General features: G+C 48.5%; 2 protein-coding genes across 9 annotated transcripts; one reads left to right on the top strand and one right to left on the bottom strand.

The window, feature by feature from the left end:
- Positions 1-7: 7 nt before the first annotated feature.
- On the top strand, positions 8-3,275 carry Ric8a (RIC8 guanine nucleotide exchange factor A). Its single transcript, XM_076847853.2, has 6 exons — positions 8-159; positions 1,066-1,161; positions 1,274-1,418; positions 1,497-1,641; positions 2,011-2,130; positions 2,451-3,275. The coding sequence occupies exons 1-6, from the start codon at positions 97-99 to the stop codon at positions 2,569-2,571; spliced, it is 690 nt and encodes a 229-aa protein (XP_076703968.2). The 5' UTR covers positions 8-96; the 3' UTR covers positions 2,572-3,275.
- A 430-nt stretch (positions 3,276-3,705) lies between these two features.
- Positions 3,706-19,220, bottom strand: Sirt3 (sirtuin 3). Of its 8 annotated transcripts, none has more exons than XM_076847863.1 (7): positions 19,084-19,220; positions 16,546-16,737; positions 16,237-16,469; positions 13,132-13,268; positions 8,853-9,014; positions 5,819-6,028; positions 3,706-4,206 (listed from the first exon to the last, which is right to left on the bottom strand). In XM_076847863.1, the coding sequence occupies exons 2-7, from the start codon at positions 16,590-16,592 to the stop codon at positions 4,186-4,188; spliced, it is 810 nt and encodes a 269-aa protein (XP_076703978.1). In that variant the 5' UTR covers positions 16,593-16,737; positions 19,084-19,220; the 3' UTR covers positions 3,706-4,185. The 8 variants fall into 8 exon arrangements, with proteins under 8 accessions (XP_076703978.1, XP_076703970.2, XP_076703972.2 ...); XM_076847855.2 differs by lacking the exon at positions 19,084-19,220 and adding an exon at positions 18,460-18,658; XM_076847857.2 differs by lacking the exon at positions 19,084-19,220 and adding an exon at positions 18,460-18,658 and having other exon boundaries at positions 13,132-13,232.
- Positions 19,221-19,273: the final 53 nt, after the last annotated feature.

The raw sequence follows: 19,273 nt of genomic DNA, 5'->3' as shown, positions 1-19,273 counted from the left end.
GTCCCCAGCCACACAGTGAATCTCCTGGGGAACTTGCCTCTCAAGTGTTTGGACGTCCTCCTCGCCCTAGAGCTGCATGAAGGCTCCTTGGAGTTCATGGGAGTGAACATGGATGTGATTGGTGTCCTCCTCGCCTTCCTAGAGAAGCGTTTGCACCAGGTAGGCAGGGTACCTGCTGGGCAGTCCTCTGCAGTGGCTCTGACCTTGGCTGTTTGCATAGCTGTGGTCATTGTTTCTACATGTGGACAACCTTATTCATTCAAGGCTTCATTTCCGTCCACTGCTACAAGGAGTCGCGTTTCTCAGGTTCTAGCAAGATGCTAGCAGTCCCTTTGTGGTTCCCTCTTTAGTAATCTTGAGAAGCCCCTGCTTGTGACCCTCAGCCTCCTCATGTCCCTGTGCATGGGCAGCCCCCTTGGTCATAAGCATAGCTGTCCCTCTTAAGGAGAGTCACCAGGGATTTCCTGGTGAGCCCACAGGACATCCAGACAGCTGGAACTCTAGTCCTACCAGAGCTTACAGACATTAAGCCAGCAAAAGAGCCATAGACCAAGAGTGCCAGATCTCTGGGAGCCATGTTGCTGGGGTGGAGTATGCTTGCATGCATGTGAATTGAGTGAGGAGGGTGGCTGCCTGTCCTTATTGCTGCAGCTGCTGGTGTTATGCTCTGGGAGATAACAAGGGAGGCCGGCAATGATACCCTGCTCGCTGTCCAGGAGGCACAAAGAGTAAAGGTTCTGTTGTTTCTTTTTGCTGTCATTTTCTGAGAGTGGGATGCCAGTGGTGTGTAGACAAATTGGAATACTTTGTGTTCTGCTTACAACCTTGGTTATAAAAGTTAGACTTAAAGCATTGAGTCGTTTGCTCCAACTCATAAGGCTTTCAACTAACTTCCTGAGTTTGGGCCTATTCCCATCCCTTTCAAAACTGACAGACACCTACCACCAGCTCCTGGCCCTTGGGGACTCCCAAGCCTCTGCTTCCAGGACTAGCCAGGGCATGTGTAGCTGCCACCCTTCACCCCAAGTCAGAAGGAGTACTGCCCAGTGACGGGTCCCTCTGCAGACCCACAGGCTAAAGGAGAGTGTGGCTCCTGTGCTGAGTGTGCTGACAGAGTGTGCCCGCATGCACCGTCCAGTCAGGAAATTCCTGAAGGCCCAGGTACTTGGCAGAGGAGCCAGAGCTGGGGGCGCGGGGGCGGGGGGGTGGCGGGATCCTAGTCACAGACTTCAAGTTGCTCCAAGCCTAGGCTGAGTGCCAGCCGCTTCCCCAGGTGCTGCCACCTCTGCGGGACGTGAGGACCCGGCCTGAGGTTGGGGAGCTACTGCGGAACAAGCTTGTCCGCCTCATGACACACCTGGACACGGATGTGAAGAGGGTAGCTGCTGAATTCCTCTTTGTGCTGTGTTCTGAGAGTGGTGAGTGTGGGAAGCCCGAGCCCCAGGCCTGCCCTGCCCCAGCCACATTCACCCACTGACCTGTATCCTGGCCCCCAGTGCCCCGATTCATCAAGTATACAGGCTACGGGAACGCCGCAGGCCTCTTGGCTGCCAGGGGCCTCATGGCAGGGGGGCGGCCTGAGGGCCAGTATTCAGAGGACGAGGATACGGACACTGACGAGTACAAGGAAGCCAAGGCCAGGTGTGTACCCCAACACACTTGGGATTCCCTTCACCCCCGCCTCCATTCCTGCTCCCCACCCATCTAGACTCCTGTGGTTGGTGGGACAGGATGAGGAATGGAAAGACCCTCCAGAATCTGATACCTGTTCCCAAGGGATGTTGTCCTGAGCATGCAGGGAGGGCTTGGGCACCGGGAGCGGGCAAGGCAGGAGCTTCTCCTCCTGGAGGGAGGTTTCTTCTGTGGTTGCATGCTCCCCTCCCTCCACCAGGTAAACCTGTGTCTTGCCACTCTAGGCCTGAGCAGGAAGGTGGGCGTCCACCTACCCATGTGGCCCGTCTTGTCCTGGAGAGTTACTAACACATTGTCCATTCCCCCTCTGGGATGCAGCATCAACCCTGTGACAGGGAGGGTGGAGGAGAAGCCACCAAATCCTATGGAGGGCATGACAGAGGAGCAGAAGGAGCATGAGGCCATGAAGCTGGTGAACATGTTTGACAAGCTCTCCAGGTTTGTTGGGAGGAGGGGTCTGCACTTGGGAGGAAGAAGAATGGACCCACATCCCAATGTGAGACCAGAGGAGGGCTTAGGGTCCTGAAAGGCTGCGTGACTGATGTTGGAAATCCTTGAGCAAAGTTGAGGTTAGATTGATATTGTGCCTGTGTACAGGTGATGAAAATGAGGCCAGGAAAGTAAGGGACTGCTCAGTGTCTTGAAGCCAGGGCAGCAGTTGAGATTTGAGCCCAGTTAACACAGGGTTCTACCCAGGTGGCCCCGGCCTTCCAGCACACCAGGCCTCTTCCCCAGCCCTACTCACCTTTCCCCTACAGGCACAGAGTCATACAACCCATGGGGATGAGTCCCCGGGGTCACCTCACATCTCTGCAAGATGCCATGTGTGAGACCATGGAGGGACAGCTCTCCTCAGACCCCGACTCGGACCCTGACTGAGGACAGCAGCTCTCCTCCCCTGCAGAACTGGTGCTGCATCCAGAGGCATCCTTAGGGCCTCAGCCTGGGGAAGCCACACCCACCTCTCCAGCATGGAGACACTTTTCTACCCAAGCTCTGTTAGTGCTTTGCCTGTGGTCTGATTTCTTATCTTTAGGATCTCAGTGGTCTTGTCCTGCTGTAAACCTGGGAACTCAGTCTTGACTTCCACAGATGAAACCGTGTCTTTAATAAGTGCTAAGGATGCAGGGGTGGTGGCTGAGGATAGGGCCTGTCTTGACACACAGGCCAGCATGCCTTGGGAGGTGGGGCTCAGCAGGGGAGCACACAAGGCAGCTGTCTGGGCTTGGCATTCTGAACAAGCTAGTGTAGGGGGCATGGGCTGCCTTTCACAAGGGAAACAGTCTATAGAACATGTAAATGTGTCAGGAACACTGAGCACCCAGGTAAGCGCTGTAAGCTCTGCCGTCTGTCCTCACTATGGCCTCTTCTACTTTCTTCTTGGCCCTGGCCCAGTCACCTGCTACAGTATCCACACATCTGAGCTCTCATTGGTTGTGACAACTGACTCAATGCTATCCACTGACTTAGATGATAAATACTTATGTGAAGGCAGATGCCCCTCATAAGGCTGTAAGTTAAAATCTCAAGATTTCTAAGAGCCACAAAAACATCACAGAATAAAGAAGTATTTCGGGTGAGAATGTGTGTGAAAGAAAGAGAATATGTGTAAAATATCAAAGGACCATCAAACCAACCACCTTCGTCCTTTTCAGAAGTAAATACTTTTCCTAGATCACCATGCATATTTTGTCATCACTAAGGAATAAGGTCATGGGACCCCCCTTATATGTTTAGTTCAGTCTTTAGTTTAAAGTCTGTCCCTGTCAGCTCCAGCCCAGGGCAGGTACAGCTCAGGGACAGGAAGTACTGCCCTGGAAACACAGAGCCTCCAGAAGGGAGACAGGTGCTGGGTGGAAGAGGGGGCTGAGGTCCCCTCAAGATGAATCCAGGAATAGGTGAGAACAGTGCTGTCCCCTGCCGAGAGGGAGATGCCCATACCCCAAGGTTTATTTTCCATGGTCATGTCAACACTTGCTGTTCCTTTGAGGGAAACAAAAAAGGAAGATGCCATTGTTTAAATACTAAAATTTATTTCATGCTCCAGACTTTCTAATTAAAAATAACCCTACTGCAAATACCAACATGCTAGAAGACCCGGTACATCACCAGGGCCCGGGAGGGCTGCTAAGCTCTAGGCACTGTAAAAGCAAATCAGGTCTGAGATTCCAGTTGTCTGTCAGTTCAAGAAGGTCACCGTCAGAAGAAAGCTTTTTGTATTAAGAGCTTCTACCGGTGAAGAACTGGACACAGCAAACAGGCCATGCAATTCCTTTCCATCTGTGATTGGGTGTTCCTGAGAATAAACACCACCCTACTTGCAATACAGTCTGAGGGCAGCCTCAGATGTCCACTGTGTCTGCAGGTCACATGTCCTGGTTTGGCCAAATTTTGTAAACCTACCAAGGTGTCTGCAAGCATATGGTCTCACTAGAAATGAGGTGTGAGTCTCTCCTGTTGCCATTGCTCATACATGCGGCAGCCATCACCCTCCTATCTGTCCCGTCCATCCAGCTAGAAGAGAAGAGAGGAGATCAATTAAGTGTGTATACCCAAGCAGGCCAGCACATCTCAAGCCTGGGTTGAACACCTTGCTGAAAGCAAGCAAAATATTTCATGAAATGCGCTTTTCTCTGCAAAAAAACGAGGTCCTGTTCCCATATAAAAGGAGACTAATAGCCCCTACTGATTTTTGGAAATGGCCCTACAAGACTTAATCTGTGTGATTTCTTGGTTTCATGGAAAGTTATGAAAAATAGGTTATGATTTCAGGGATTTATTTTTTAATTGCTACCCAAGGAGTCAGATAGTAATGTTTTTGAGCATGTAAGCATCAGTACACCTCAACTGGGAACTTTAAAATCCTCAGAACGGGTCTCCTTTTATCTGCCTGTTCTGCCAAGAAATCACACAGATTAAGTCTTGTAGGGTCATTTCCAAAAATCAGTAAGGGCTATTAGTCTCCTTTTATATGGGAACGGGACTCAAACCAGGAAGAGGCTTCAGGACAAGCCTGTCAGGCTGACATGACCAGCTCTCCACTGCCCTGCAAGATGGCCAGGGGAGCACCTGCCTCAATGACATTTTTTTTTCTAAATAAATTATTTTATTTAAATATCATTAAAATGTTCAAATACATTGTGAAGTAAAAATCAATATGGAAATTTTACTTATAAATTCTTTTTTTTTTTTTTTTTTTTACTTTCTCTGGCATTTTATTTTATTATTATTTTTTTTTCCTCAATGACATTTTTTGCGGAGTTCTCTGCTTCTTGAATGGAGTGGCCAGCGTGATTATAACACTGGAAGTCTTTACTCCTATCTATAGTGAGATGCGAAATGGCACCAGCCTACATCAGCTCTCAGAGCCAAACTGGAATGAATGAAAGGCCATAAATAATAGTGGTAATGATGTCTAATGTGCGTGGAAACAGCAAGAGCTAAGTCTCATCCTTAACAAGTCTCAGACTGCAACCAGAGGCTGGGGCTTTTGCCAATGGAGGCAAGAAGAGGGTGCTTGCCCTTGGGCAGTGTCAGACCTGTCTGTAACCTTAAACCTGGGCTTTAAATGCTATTGATCCTCTAGAAGTTACATGGTTTTCCTAGGAACCATCTAGAAAGCATCGACACTCTGGCTGTCTATCCTTGGCAGGCTATACGGATAGCAACTCACATGGACCACTTCTTAAAAGCATCCCAGGTGGGGCTGAGGTTGTAGCTCAGAGGTAGAGCACCTGCCTAGCATGTGTGAGGCATTGGGTTCAATTCTCATCACTGTATATAAAAAAAATAATAATAAAATAAAGGTTCATTGACAACTAAAAAAAAGTATTTTAGAAATCCCAGTTTGAGCACCATCCCACAGAAAGGGCAGAGAACTTCAGCTTCTCAAAGTCCTTATACATGGGTCATCTCAGTCACCCCAAGCCTCAGAGGGGAGTATGGCTGCTTTGTTTTAGGAAGGAAAGGCAACAGACTAGAATGACCAGAACTGCCATCCCTCCTTAGCCACCAGTAGCTCTAGGCCTCAGGAGCATGTACTTGGCATCATTTGTTCCTCTCAATGGAGGTGGTGGACCCAGGTTAGTGCCCAGTATAAGACCAACAGTAGCATTGTGGTCTGTACCTTCCCAGTCTCCCGCTGGACAAGGTCCTGCATTTCTTCTGTCCAGCCCAGAAGTTCCACCAGCCTTTCTACACTGTGAATCACATCCCCCAGCTGAGCCACATCCCTTCTGCGAGGTCGCCAAGTAAAGGGTCCCACCAAGTCCCGGTTGATGAGCAGCCGGGGCACTGAGCTCCCCACAGCCTCAGACAAGCTGGCAAAAGGCTCCACCTGAAAAACAACCCAAACATGAGGAGCACAGTATCCATCCCACAAGCCCATCAAGTCACCACACCATGGCCATGAGACCTAGAGGGACAGGAGAGATCACCATGCATCAAGCTCAAGCAGCCTCCTATGCTTGATCTGGATGATCCTGTCCTCCCAGGCCTCCCTCACCTCTTGCTATCCCCACCTTCCTCCTTCCTGCCAACTGTGCGGTGGGCATCTTCCTTCCACCTGTCCACCACTCTACTCGCCCTGCCGCAACCCTGTCCTGCAAATCTTCTCATCTGGCAGGAGAGGCCTGGAGCTCAGGCCTCAGTCTTCACCATCTGACTCTAGAGAGACATAAACCATGCCATCCAGCTTCTGCATCTGGTTCTCAAATGGAATTGAATCTCAAGAGTAACAACATAAAAAATAGATAAATAAATGGTAACAAGGGTGGTTTAGTATCTAGGAGGGAAATGCTCAATTCCTGCCTTTCATTGGGAAGGTTTCAAATGAATTAAAGATTTAAATGTAAACAAAAGCAGTTCATGAAGAAAATTGAAGGTCTATAGGTAAGGATGGGAAAGGACTTTTTAGGAATGCTAACTGAAATAAGATAAGACAAATGAAAATGACAGACTGTATAAATGCTATCACAGTAGTATCTCCATAAAGCCACTATGTAGAAAAATATTAAACTCATCATTGTAAACAAACTGCAATATATACAACGTGACAATTTATACTTCTACTTGCTAATTTAAAAACATGTAATTTAGGAACTTATTTATTTTGCTAATTTATAACCCAGTGAAAGATGGGCAAGAGATAGAGGAACTGCACTATTACAGAAGTGCAAGACCTCTTTTAACTGATCAGACTGGCAAAAAATTAAAGATAGGAAATTTTAGTATTGGTGAGGATATGTGCATATGGCCCCTTGCACCCTGTTAAGGCACTATATTGGTACTTCCTGGAAACTGAGTCTTGAATATGCATCAACATTTACCCTTTAGAAGTATTTCTGTGAGTGTAAAAATGTATACACTTGGACATTCACTATAGGCACTTTCACTATAAAATTATATATGGATATGTTTCAGAATTCAGAATATTTAAGATTCTGAAAAAAGATCATATGGTTCATGTACCATATATTGTGTCATAGCTCAAGAAGATCCAAAGCAGTGCTCCATAAGCCAACACATCGATATTTCTTCACAGAGCAGACAAGGAAAAGCCCGTGCCTTGCGCTAAGGATCCCGCTCACACTGGCACGCACTGGCAGGCTGGCTCCAGCTGGAACCTTGCCCTCCCAGGGCAGCTGCAGCACCTACCACACAGCTCCACGTGCTCACACCAACATGGACATAGCCAGTCAAAGAGCGGGATGTACGCACTGTACAGAACAGCAGCACACGAGGACAGACCAGAACACACACAGTTGGGATGGAAATATAGCTCAGTTGGTAGAGTGCTTGCCTTGCAAGCACAAGGCCCTGGGTTCAATCCCTGGCACCACAAAACAAACAAACAAAAAACACTAACAGTTGTTGATGGGATTAAAGATGACACTTGGCTTTTTATACTTTTATATAATGTATAGATAGTGCTTTTATAACCAGAAAAAAGAAAAAAAAGAAAACACAACTATTTTCATTTTGCTTCAAATAGAAAGGCCCCAGTGTCCACACCTTACAGCTGGCTCAGCCCATATGCCAACTACCATGGCTCCCACAGCCCAGTCTTTGGCACCTCTGAGTGCTTTCCTATGTCCATCCTCCATCCCAACTCACATATGTTTGCACCTCAGGCTCTCCTACCTCAGTCTCTGCTAGACTCCACCCCCATGCATACATCTCCTGAGGATCCTCAAACCTGCCCACCAAAAAATACAAGCCATAACCCTGAAGCCCTGTGGGAGTCCAGGCTCTCCCACAACTCCCATTCTGGCCTGCCTTCTGCCTTCACATCCAGACTCCAATAGCTCCTGATGGCTTTACCTCTCTATCTGTCAGTGCCAGCCAATCACCACCTGCAAGAGCCTCTGCTGGGTCTGTCCCCTGTGCCAATTCACAGCAAAGCAGCCACAGGAATCATCCTGTGCAACAACCCTGCCAGATCCCTCAGTTGACACCTTCACAAGCAACCAGGCCACTCCTCCAACCTTCCTGCCTCACCTGGTATTTTTCCCAATGCACATAACAAGCTACAGAATTTCCACAATTTATGCTGTGACTGTCCACAGGGCTGGGACAGGGCCTGGTTCAGCAGGCAGCAACAGTGATGCCCACAGCATACACTGGGCCTCTGGCCACTGGGGAGCCCCTGGTGGTGTACCCAGTCAGGCACTAGCTTAGTTCATAGTCTCATTTCTTGCTCAACATCTTTTAGAAATTTCTTATCATTCAAACTGAGATGGTAGACAGTTTCTTGGATGTGTCTAGCAGGCATCTCCCAGGCACCTCACCACAGGTATACAGAACCCAATGCAGCATCCTCACTCCCAACTGCCCCAACCAACAAAACCCTGATGCAGGTGAGCCAGGAGCCTCTCCACCTCAGGCCACAGTCCTCCCGCCCTGCAGGTGCCCATCACTCTGCCGTCTTCAGGACTGGCATCATCCCTCACTGTACCCTGACCAGCCACACCCCACCTGCCCCTTTCATCCCTTGGAATCCCCACCCACATGCCCTCCCATTCTCCCCATCCTCTCACACAGCTACTCCCCAGGCCTACAACATTAGCTGGATCCCATCGCCTTTAGCACCCTGGGCTGACCCCTCTGCACCGACCTCCTCCCTATCCTCCAGCCCATGCCCCCAAAGCCCCTTCACAAACCTCCAGGGAGGTGCCTAGGATGAGCAGCAGATCTGCCATGGGGAAATCAACCACATGTAGCAAGAACCTCTGGGGTAGTGGCTCCCCAAAGAACACAATATCAGGCTTCACAATGCCAGTGCAGACTGGGCAGCAGGGCACCCTGTCAGCCATCACGTCGGCCTGGGGACACAGAAAGAAGGCAGGACCAAGGAAGATGCCTTTTAGGAGGGAATAAGCTCAAGAAATTTCAAACAAGCACAGAAATTGAGAATAGTGCAACAGACCCCAAGTGCCCAGTTTTAGCAATTACCAACAGTTTTTATGTAATCCTCCAAAATGTTGTAGTGGTCAGAGTACTTAAAAACAAATCCTGAAAAAAAATGTGGCATATATACACAATGGAATATTACTCAGCGATAAAAGAGAATAAAATCATGGCATTTGCAGGTAAATGGATGGAGTTAGAAAAGATAATGCTAAGCGAAGTTAGCCAATCCCCCCAAAAAAACAAATGCCAAATGCTTTCTCTGATATAAGAAGCCTGATTCATAGTGGGGTAGGAAGAGGGAGCATGGGAGGAATAGACGAACTCTAAATAGGGCAGAGGGGTGGGAGGGGAAGGCAGGAGGCATAAGGTTAAAAATGAGGGTGGAATGTTATGGACATTATTATCCAAAGTACATGTATGAAGACAAGAATTGGTGTGAATATACTTTGTATACAAAAATCGTGAAAAATTGTGCTCTATATGTGTAATAAGAATTGTAATGCATTCCGCTGTCACATATAAATAATAAATAAATAAGTACATAAATAAATAAATACAAATCCTGGACCTCACCTGGTTTCATCCACAAATCCCCTCACAGGCTGAATGTCTAATCTGCTCTGCACCTGAGCTGGTGCCAAGAAAACACCTGGTGGACCCCAGGCCTTGGACAGTGCTCTGTGGGCATCTGCCCCACAATGGGAAGGCAGGAGGATGCTTAACCCTGGTCACAGCTGAAGTGACCAAGGCATACCTCAGCCCTGCAGGTGTCAGGCTTCCTGCACTGGCCCCCCAGGACACCTCCCAGAGGACCTGGGACCCCTTCCATGCCTTTCTCATCATATACACACACACACACACACTGGGGGTCGATAAAGAAACATGCAGGGGTTGGGAGGTTGGGATGCTGACAGCACCATGGCTAGTCTGAAGTTGACAAAGCCCACGAGAGCTTCTCTCCCTCTTACAGAAAGGCTCCATCTGGTCTCTGTTACCTGCAGTACTATGGTTCTCAAGTCTGCGGTTTCCACCCACACCTCCTTCCTGCGCCCCCTTGGACTCGGGCCCAGGACATCTTCCTAGACCCCTCCATCTCCACCTCCAAACAGCCCTGCCTCCTGTAGCTGTCTCATTCTGTCCACTGTGTCTGCTCGACCCATGGCTTCCCTATCTCCTACCCAGATTACCCACCTCCCCATAGTAGGCTCCTGACCCAAGAAACTCAACCTGCTGCCCACATAATCTAAGATGCGAACCTTTCACGCCCCTTTCCTGCTTTACAATTCTTCAGGATCTATCCAGTGCTAATGTACAGGCTTTGATCCCAGGACTCAAGAGGCTGAGACAGGAGGGTCGCAAGGTCAAGGCCATCCTCAGCAACTTAGCATGATCATCTTAAAATAAAAATACAAAAGGGCTGGTGGGTGTGGCTCATGGTTCAATCCCTAGTAACCCCCACCACACACAAAAAAGAAAACACCCTGGCCTGCCACACTCCAGTTCTCCTCTGCCAGGAGGGCCCCAGTCACTCGCTTCCCACAGCTGTGCAAGAGCTTCTTCCTGCACCTGCCACTCTGTTTGTTTTTGCATCCACAGCACCCACCCAAATGTCTGGCACTCAGTGGACTAAACTGATGAAGAAACCAGTCATTCAATGGATGTGTTGATGAAAAGATTAAACATGCACCTACAGTTTCCACTATGTGCTAGACTCCCGTTTCCTGATTTTAAAACTTACCACTGGGCTGGGGCTGTGGTTCAGTGGTAGAGCGCTTGTCTCATAAGCATGGGGCACTGGGTTCAATCCTCAGCACCACATAAAAATAAATAAAATTAAGATATTGTGTCCATCTACCACTAAAAAAAATATTAAAAAAAAAAAAACTTACCACAAAGTTACAGTAACCAATACAGTGTGGTACTGGCCAATGGAATAGAATTGAGAATTCAAAAATAATCCACACATTTATGGGCAACTAGTTTTCAACAAGAGTGAAAACCATTCAATGGGGAAAGACAGTCTCTTCAACAAATGGTGCTAAACAACCTCACACTATCTATAAAAATTAACTCAAAATGGATCAAAGACCTAAATGTAAGAGCTAAAAACCAGAAAACAGGCAAAACTTCATGAACTTGGAACTAGCGATATTTGTTTTAGATACAACATCAAAAGCATGCACAAAAAAGAAAAATAGATAAACTAGAATTCACTAAAATTAAAAATATTTGAATAGCTGTGCATGGTGGCACATGCCTGTAATCCCAGCAGCTTGGGAGGCTGAGGCAGGAGGATGGCAAGTTCAAAAGTAGCCTCAGCAATTTAGTGAGACCCTAAGCAACTCAGTGAGATCTTGTCTCAAAATAAAAAATAAAAAAGGCTGAGGATGTGGCTCAGTGGTTAAGCACCCTTGGGTTTAATCCCTGGTGCCAAGAAAAAAAAAAAAAAAGAAAGAAAGAAAACATTAGTATATTGTAAGATATTACCAAGAAAGGGAAAAAGACAACCAACCCATATACTTGCAAATCATGTATCTGATAAGGATCTACTTTCTAGAACATAAAAAGAACTCTTACAACCCAAAATAAAACAACAAATTCCACAAAGCACAGGTGCTGTGGAGAAGAGTAAGACAGTTCCTCCAACAGTGACCCAGAGTTCACATGGCACTCGGCAGTCGCACTCCTGGGTGAAAACAGGAACCTGAGCGAGACAGCACGTGAAAGTGTTCACACAGCATGGGATTTATCTTCTACTCATTTACTGTTGCCGAGGTGAGATCCAGTAACAGACAGCTGCCTCTTCAAGTGCATGGTTCACCTGCACTTCGTACTTTCGCTGGGCTGCTGTGCTCATATTCCCCACCCTACCCTATTCTCTAAGGAATCCTAAGAGGTCTAACACAGGTATCACTGTTGCTTCATGCTCAATAGTGAAAATTACAAACATCAAAAGATATCCTGTAATAGTTGAGTGGCTAAACCTAACACTCTACAGTTAATACGAAGACCGAAAAGAGCAGGCAGAACTGCAGACACTGACAAAAAACCTGGGTGCTCATGCAAAGCCCTAGAACAGTTAGGTACAGTGGTACACGCCTGTAATCCAGCAGTTCAGGAGGCTGAGGCAGGAGGAAGGCAAGTTCAAAGCCAGCCCCAGCAATTTAGTGAGGTCCTAAGCAACTTAGTGAAACCCTATCTCAAAATTTAAAAATAAAATGAAGTCCTAGGACATTATATACTGTTATGATTTTCCCCCAAAAGCTCATGTGTGAGACAATGCAAGAATGCTCAGGGGTAAAATGATTAGATTATTATAAGAGGTGGAGCTGATCTGCAGATTAAATCATTAATATGGATTAACTGGGTGGTAAACTAGCAGGTAGGGTGTGGCTGGAAGAGGCAGATCACTACAGTCACGCCTTAGGGTTCATATACTGCCCTTTCTGCTTCCTGGTTGTCAAGTCCTGAGCTGTTTTCCTCCACCATGCTCTTCTACCATGATGATCTGCCTCACCTCGACCCAGAGCTATGGAGTTAGCCAACCATGGACCCACTCTTGAAAATCATGAGCCAAAATAAACTTTTCCTTCTGTGTTGTTGCTGTCAAGTCCTTTGGTTACAATAACAAGAAAGTTAACTAAAACATACACCAAATTGTTAAAGGTGGGCAGTAGGAACTAGTTGAAAGGAGATTCATTCTGTGCTGTCTTAGTTGTTTATAAGCATGTATTATTTTTCTAAATTAAAAGTAAAGAAAAGGGCAAGTGAAGTGGAGCACACCTGAAATCCCAATGACTTGGGAGGCTGAGGCAGAAAGATCACAAATTCAAAGCCAGCCTCAGCAAATGAGCGAGTCCCTAGGCATCTTAGTGAGACCTCTCACTAAGCACCCTTGGGCTAAATCCCTGGTACCAAAAAAAAGAAAAAAAGAAAGAAAAAACATTTTCATGCTGTTATACCACTTTTCCAGATCACCTCCACTCCCATGAATTGCAGGAGAGAGAGACTCTCAGTGGAACGACTCACCCAGAAGTCCTCCCCAGGGCAGGATCTTCGGCAGACTGTGCAGGTGGCTGAAGCAAAGGTCCCATGAGCTTCAACTAGCTTCGCGGTGGGGATGCCAGACACTGAAATCCAACCAAAGCAAGCATTGCAGCCTTGGGCTGGCATGAGTACCAAGTCAGAAGCATGACTTTTGGATGTGGCGGCATCCTGGAAGGGATCTCAGCCCTCAGGAAAGCCTGGTGTCCCTGCCTATATTGCCAATAGTGATTCTCCACCAACAGAGTACGGCACAGGGGCTCCCAGCTGGAGCCAAGCCACATTTAAACAAAGCCTTCACTGGGCACAGTGGCACACGCCTGTAATCCCAGCAGCTCGGGAGGCTGAGTCAGGAGGATTATGAGTTCAAAGCCAGCCTCAGCAATTTAGCAAGGCCCTAAGTACTCAGTGAGACCATGTCTCTAAATAAAATGCAATAAAAAGGGCTGGGGATGTGGTTCAGTGATTAAGTGACCCTGAGTTCAATCCCTGGTACCAAAAAAAAAAAAAAAAAAAATTCAATACAAAGGCCTGGGGTATTGCTCAGTGGTAAAACACTGGGCTAGCATGCATAAGGTCATGGGTTCCATCTCCAATACCAAAACAAAACAAAATCAGAACAAAATCCATCAGATATAAATTCAGATAAAATTATGTCTGATATTGCTGGGCACAGTGGTGCATTCCTATGATCCCAATGACTTAGGATGTTGAGGCAGGAGTTTCACAAGTTCAAAACCAGCCTCGGAACTTAGAAAGACCCTCAAAATTTAGCAGGACCTTATCCCAAAATAAAAAAGAAAAGGGACTGAGGATGTAGCTCAATGGTAGAGTACCCCTGATATTCTACAAAACAAACTAATATATATGTGTGTATGTGTGTTTCTAATATCTAGCAATACTCACCCTATTCTAGAGACATCAAGTAAAAATGAGGGTATAGATACATTTCCAGAAATTTGCTTAGTGAAAAAATAGACAAAAAGTAATGCCTCAGGAATTTCTCTGTTCGTGGTATCAAGGCCCAGGCAAAAGGCCAGTCAGTGTAGACAATGACAATGAATGATTTGGTGTGGCTGATTCAAAAGGAAATAAAATGCTAATACCTCCAGAGCACTTCCCCTCCTCCAACCTGCTGCCAAAGTTACCTGCCTCTAGGGAACTGCTCCTCCCAGCAGGAAGCTGTTAATTGCCGGGTTTCTGTTCTCAAGACTAAAAGGCTCAGGGGTCACTCCGGTTGAACTGGGCTGACTGGGCTGCACAAAATAACCACACAAGAGACACAAATACCTCTTTTTTTGGGGTCGCTGTGATGGGTCCTCTGACCTTAAGTGTCCGCACAAAGAGAGAGAGCGAGAGCACGCGCTGACCCCTTTTATTGAGAAGCTATTCAAATGAGACAAGGGGTCAGGTTTCAGGGGGCTGAGTCTATCTTCATGATGTCCACTGTCAGAGGTTGACACCTGGGTAGGCCACACCCAAGGGCACAGTAAGAGAAGGGAACACACACAAGGCACTTCCATGGAAGATTCTATCCTAAACAGGGCAAGGAACAGGTGAGCGGAGCGGAGCTTCATCCATGGGGCTGTGGCAAGACACACCCATGCAAGAGACACCGACCCTCGCACCCAAGAAGGGTGGGGAAAGCTCTGCCACATTACTGTAACTAAGCGCCTCAGCACCCACTTGACTGAGCGCCTCAGCACCCAACTGGGGAGTGTGACTCAGTCACGGGTAAGGTTGGTCTCCCACAGCTAATAAACACCCACTGGATGTTGCCCTTCCTGCCTGTACCCCTGGGCAGCTTGGTACCTGCCTCTGGATCACTCCACCTTTTGATCAGATAAGCAAGATGGGAGAAGGGGGCATGAAAACAAAGGAAATATAAAATCTTTAGAAGAGGCAGGACACCCTCACTCCTTGGGTACCAGCTTTGGACACCCTCTCTGCGGGGGAGCTCCCATCTCTCTCTCTTCTATCCTTTAAATAAAACTTTTTATTCTTGCTCAGTGTTTCTCAGGTGTTCAATCTTCCACCTGCAGGTGGCTTCCGACATCCCCATCACTGTCCTAACTGCAGTGCTGAGACTCATGGCCAGGCGGCTCCCACCTTCCCACAAGGCCAGCTCTCCTGACCCTCGGTAGCAAAGCCTCCACAGTGTAGCCGCTGCTGCCTCTGTGAGTCCAAGCCAGAGATTTCATCTCACATGAAACAGCTCCTGAGCAAGGAGACACCTCTTGGCATCAGGCACCCTGCTGCTGGCTCACTGACTGCCCTGCAGCTGCCCCCACTACACCTAACCCAGGTCCCCCCAGATGCTTCCCTGAGATGCATGGCCTGACCTGTCCCCTCTTGTGAATCACTGCTGTCCTGACCCAGACAACACTGAGGGGCCATTAGTGGTTCGAGAGAGTATCAGTTATTTTTCACAGTCTGTATCTTCTAGAGATACTCATTGATTTACTTCTAGATTGTTTCTGGATTAAATTTACCATGTGATGGATTTGCTTGAAAACATCCTGGAGGTGAGAAAGAAGGTGGGGAAACAGACAAACAAGGACTGGGCCCTGTGTCAGATATGGAGACTGAGTGGGAGGACAGAGGACTTCTTATACTTTTTATTTCTGTATGTTCCACAGATTTCTTCTTTTCCTTTTTTTTTTCCTCCCCCTGGTATTGGGGATTGAACCCAGGGGCCCTGACCAATGAACCACACCCCAAGCCCTTTTTTTTTTTTTTGAGACAGAGTTTCACTAAGTTGCTTAAGGCCTCACTAAGTGGCTGAAGCTGACTTTGAATTTGCAATACTGTCTCAAGTTTCCTGAACTGCTGGGATTACAGACCTAGCCTAGCTCCATGTATTTCTTAAAACAGAAAAAAATGAAAGAAATATTCATACCAGATTAGCAAAACAATGTCAACTTAAGTTCTGTCCAAAACTCACAACTCTGCAGGAAGACAGGCCCACAGGGAGGTCCCAACAGAGGTCTAGTTGGCTCAAAACAGCACCAAAAATGAGGTATTAGCAATGGCCGGAGCCCCACCTGGAAACAGGCACAGATGTGACGTGGAGAGGAAACAGAGGCTCACCTCTCTCAAGTCCATCGATGTTCTGTGTGTAGAGACGCAGAAGCAGTCCCTTGTCATGAAGCAATCGGAGAAAGTAGTGAGTGGCATTGGGCCTATAGTTTCCAGGGTACAGCTCCTTGGCTAAAGTGAAAAAGGGCTTGGGGTTGTGGAAAAAAAATTCCAGTTCAAAAATGGCTTCGGGGTATGGGATGTTGTACTGCTGGAGGTTGCTATAGAGGCCGCTCCCTGGAGATCTGCAGAGTGAGAAGGAAGAGGTCCTAAGCCCACCAGGAGAGAGTGGGGAAGCCTCGGCAAGGGTCACTGTGGTACCTGAAATCTGGAATGCCGCTGGGTGTGCTGATGCCAGCCCCCACCATGACCACCACCTTCTGACAGGCGCGCACCCGGATCAGCTCAGCGATGTCCTGCAGGGACAGTTTCTCTTTCTCACTGTTGCCTCTACTTCCAAAGATGCCTGAAGCACCCACAGACAGTGAGATGGCCCTTCGTCCACTTGTAATACTGAGAACAAATGCAGAATAGAAAGACAACCAGCTTCACGCTAGCAAGAACGAGCACACTCTACCCTTCCCACCGTCAAAAAGGTCATGCACATGACTTCAGTCCCCCCAAAACAACCAACTTTCTCACCATGGATGACCACTGGCTAAAACAGAAAGCAGTCACAAGTCAGAAATCAAGACTATTTGGCAGCAAAAACTTTCAGTTAATAGGCACTGTGTAATCAGGAAAGCATCATTTGTGAGTGCGGCTATCAAAGCAGTGCTAAGAACAGAAGTCCTCATAGAAACTCAAGCCAGGGCCAAAAGCATTCTTTGTGAAGGCTCTGGGGCACATGTTCCACAGAGCTACACACCTTAAGGTACATGGGAAGTGATGAAAATACAGTGAGTTTAAAGTAATTCTCAGGTTTTGCTTCAAAATACTATTGGGATAAAAGCTGGTCTCTCTAAAGACTATTCCAGAAAGAAACATCCATGCCCTGACAGGGGTTCAGAGTGCTGCACAGAGTTCATCTTTAATGTCTGCAGATGGGGGCAGCTCAGATTAGCAGCTAAAATTACACAATCAGGCAAGGCAGAAGGTATACCGCAGCTCAGGGTTCTCATTGCAAAGCTCTGGAAAGTTCTTAAGTCACCTCCAGAAACCAAGAGCCAAGATTGGGAGTATGGAATGGTCTTTCATAGTAAAGGGCACAGAACACACAGAAAACCAAGTCACAGGCTTCAATGAGGCCACAGGACTTTGTAAATGACTCTACATCTGAGCAGACAAGAAAACAAAGCAATACAAATGACACAGAGCCTGTAGCAGCACCTGAAGGACAGGGCAAGAGGCACTGCAGCTGCAGAAACTCTGGAGGCCTCCTGAGACAACAGTCTTGGCTTTAGAGCCTTCTGGACATCTCACCAAGAATCTAAAATCTAGTGGCAAAAGAAATTCCCAACTGCAAGTCTGGGCAAATAGTCTGCTTCTCATAGGAAGCCCTACAGCTTCTGTGTTAAAACCAATGGTGGCAAAGGTTGGTTTAATGGCAGCCAGTCTTGCAGATAATCTCTGTAATAAGAACTGGCTCTACAGAAGCAAGTGTCTGCCCTGGTACCTGCTCTATCCCCAGCACCAGAACAGGGCCTGTACAGAACAAGAGCTCAGTAACGTTGTCCTTGATGAAAATCTCTTTATTAACCTTTCAATATGTGTCACATGAATTTACCATTATTTACTTGAATATCCCCCCATTACAAAGCATCTAAGTTTATACCCTAACAACTCGGACCTTCAGATTTTTCCATAGGTAAGCTCAATTCCCCAGGTAAGGATCAGCGTGCCGGCCTAGCATGCGCAGGGCCCCGGGATGGATTGAGTGGCATTCCAAAAAGGGCAGTTACTGGGTGTCGTCCCCTCCGCGGCAGTGTTCACTGACGACCTTACGTCACGAAGGCCACTGAGACGTTAAACGCAGACACTTTTAGACCCAAAGTCCCAATACTAGGAATTTATCCAAGAAACAAGGTACAAGCAAAGTCATTCGGCACCGCGTCATTTGTAAGAGCTACAGATTAGACCCTATTTCAACACGTGAGTGACCAAAGTCGTTATGAAATATCCACGTCGTGGACTTCCACAGACCAGTAACGGGCCGAGCCGCCGCGGACGGAACCACTAGACACGCGGTCAAGAACCGAGGAGGCCCTGCGCGACCCGGGGCCTCCGGAGGCGCACCTGCCTGGCTCCCGCGGGCGCGGCTCCGCAGGCGCGCGAGCCCAGACGCTATCCGCCCCCGCGCACACCGTCCGCCAGGCGCGGGACGGTGGGGCCCGCGCGAGGCCCGGCCGCCCACCTCCCGGGCCCCACAATCTGAGAGAGGCCAGCCACCGTCGGCCCCACAGCGCCATGACGTTCCTTCCGCAGGCATCCGCGGGTCACGTGCCCGCGCCCGCCCCGCCTACGCCCCGCCCGAGCGCCCTCCCGGTGAGCTCCGGCCCCGCGAGCTCAAGTCCCGCCCCGTGCCGAGCGCCTAGCTGTGCGCTGGGCTCCACCGCGCACACGACCCCGGCGAGCTCTTGTCATGGCCCAAGTCCCATCCCCTGACCCGCTTCCCGGTCCCTGCGAGCTCCTGCCCCACCCAAAGAGACCACCCCCCGCCCCGAGCCCCATCCCCGTGAGCTCCTGCGCCTCCTCCACTCCAAGATTCATTCCCGCCTGCCCCTGCGCGCTGGGGTGGGGTGGTTTCCCGGGTCTGCTGGGCTCTGGCCTCTGGCCCGAGCCGCGACAAGACATCCAGCCGCCACGGGGCTGATAACTAGTCCTTGTCCCCGCGAGACACTCCCAGGAAGGTGCCAGTACCATCCCCATGGGAGAGGATCTCGGATCTTCAGGCTGAGGCCGCACGGCCAGTCGGGGCCGGTTGCCCGCTGGCGCCCGTTCTCTTTAATGTCTCCAGAGCAAGGCCTGGTGCAGGAAGCCGGTACCGACCCAGGAGAGAATTTTGCCCCAAACGCGTAAGAGCGTGGTTACCCTGGCGACAGCGCGCCGC

The sequence above is a fragment of the Callospermophilus lateralis genome, chromosome 2 (assembly GCF_048772815.1).
Source record: "Callospermophilus lateralis isolate mCalLat2 chromosome 2, mCalLat2.hap1, whole genome shotgun sequence".
Taxonomy (NCBI): domain Eukaryota; kingdom Metazoa; phylum Chordata; class Mammalia; order Rodentia; family Sciuridae; genus Callospermophilus; species Callospermophilus lateralis.
The sequence above is the reverse complement of the archived record's forward strand: the minus strand, read 5'-3'. Positions and strand labels throughout refer to the sequence as shown.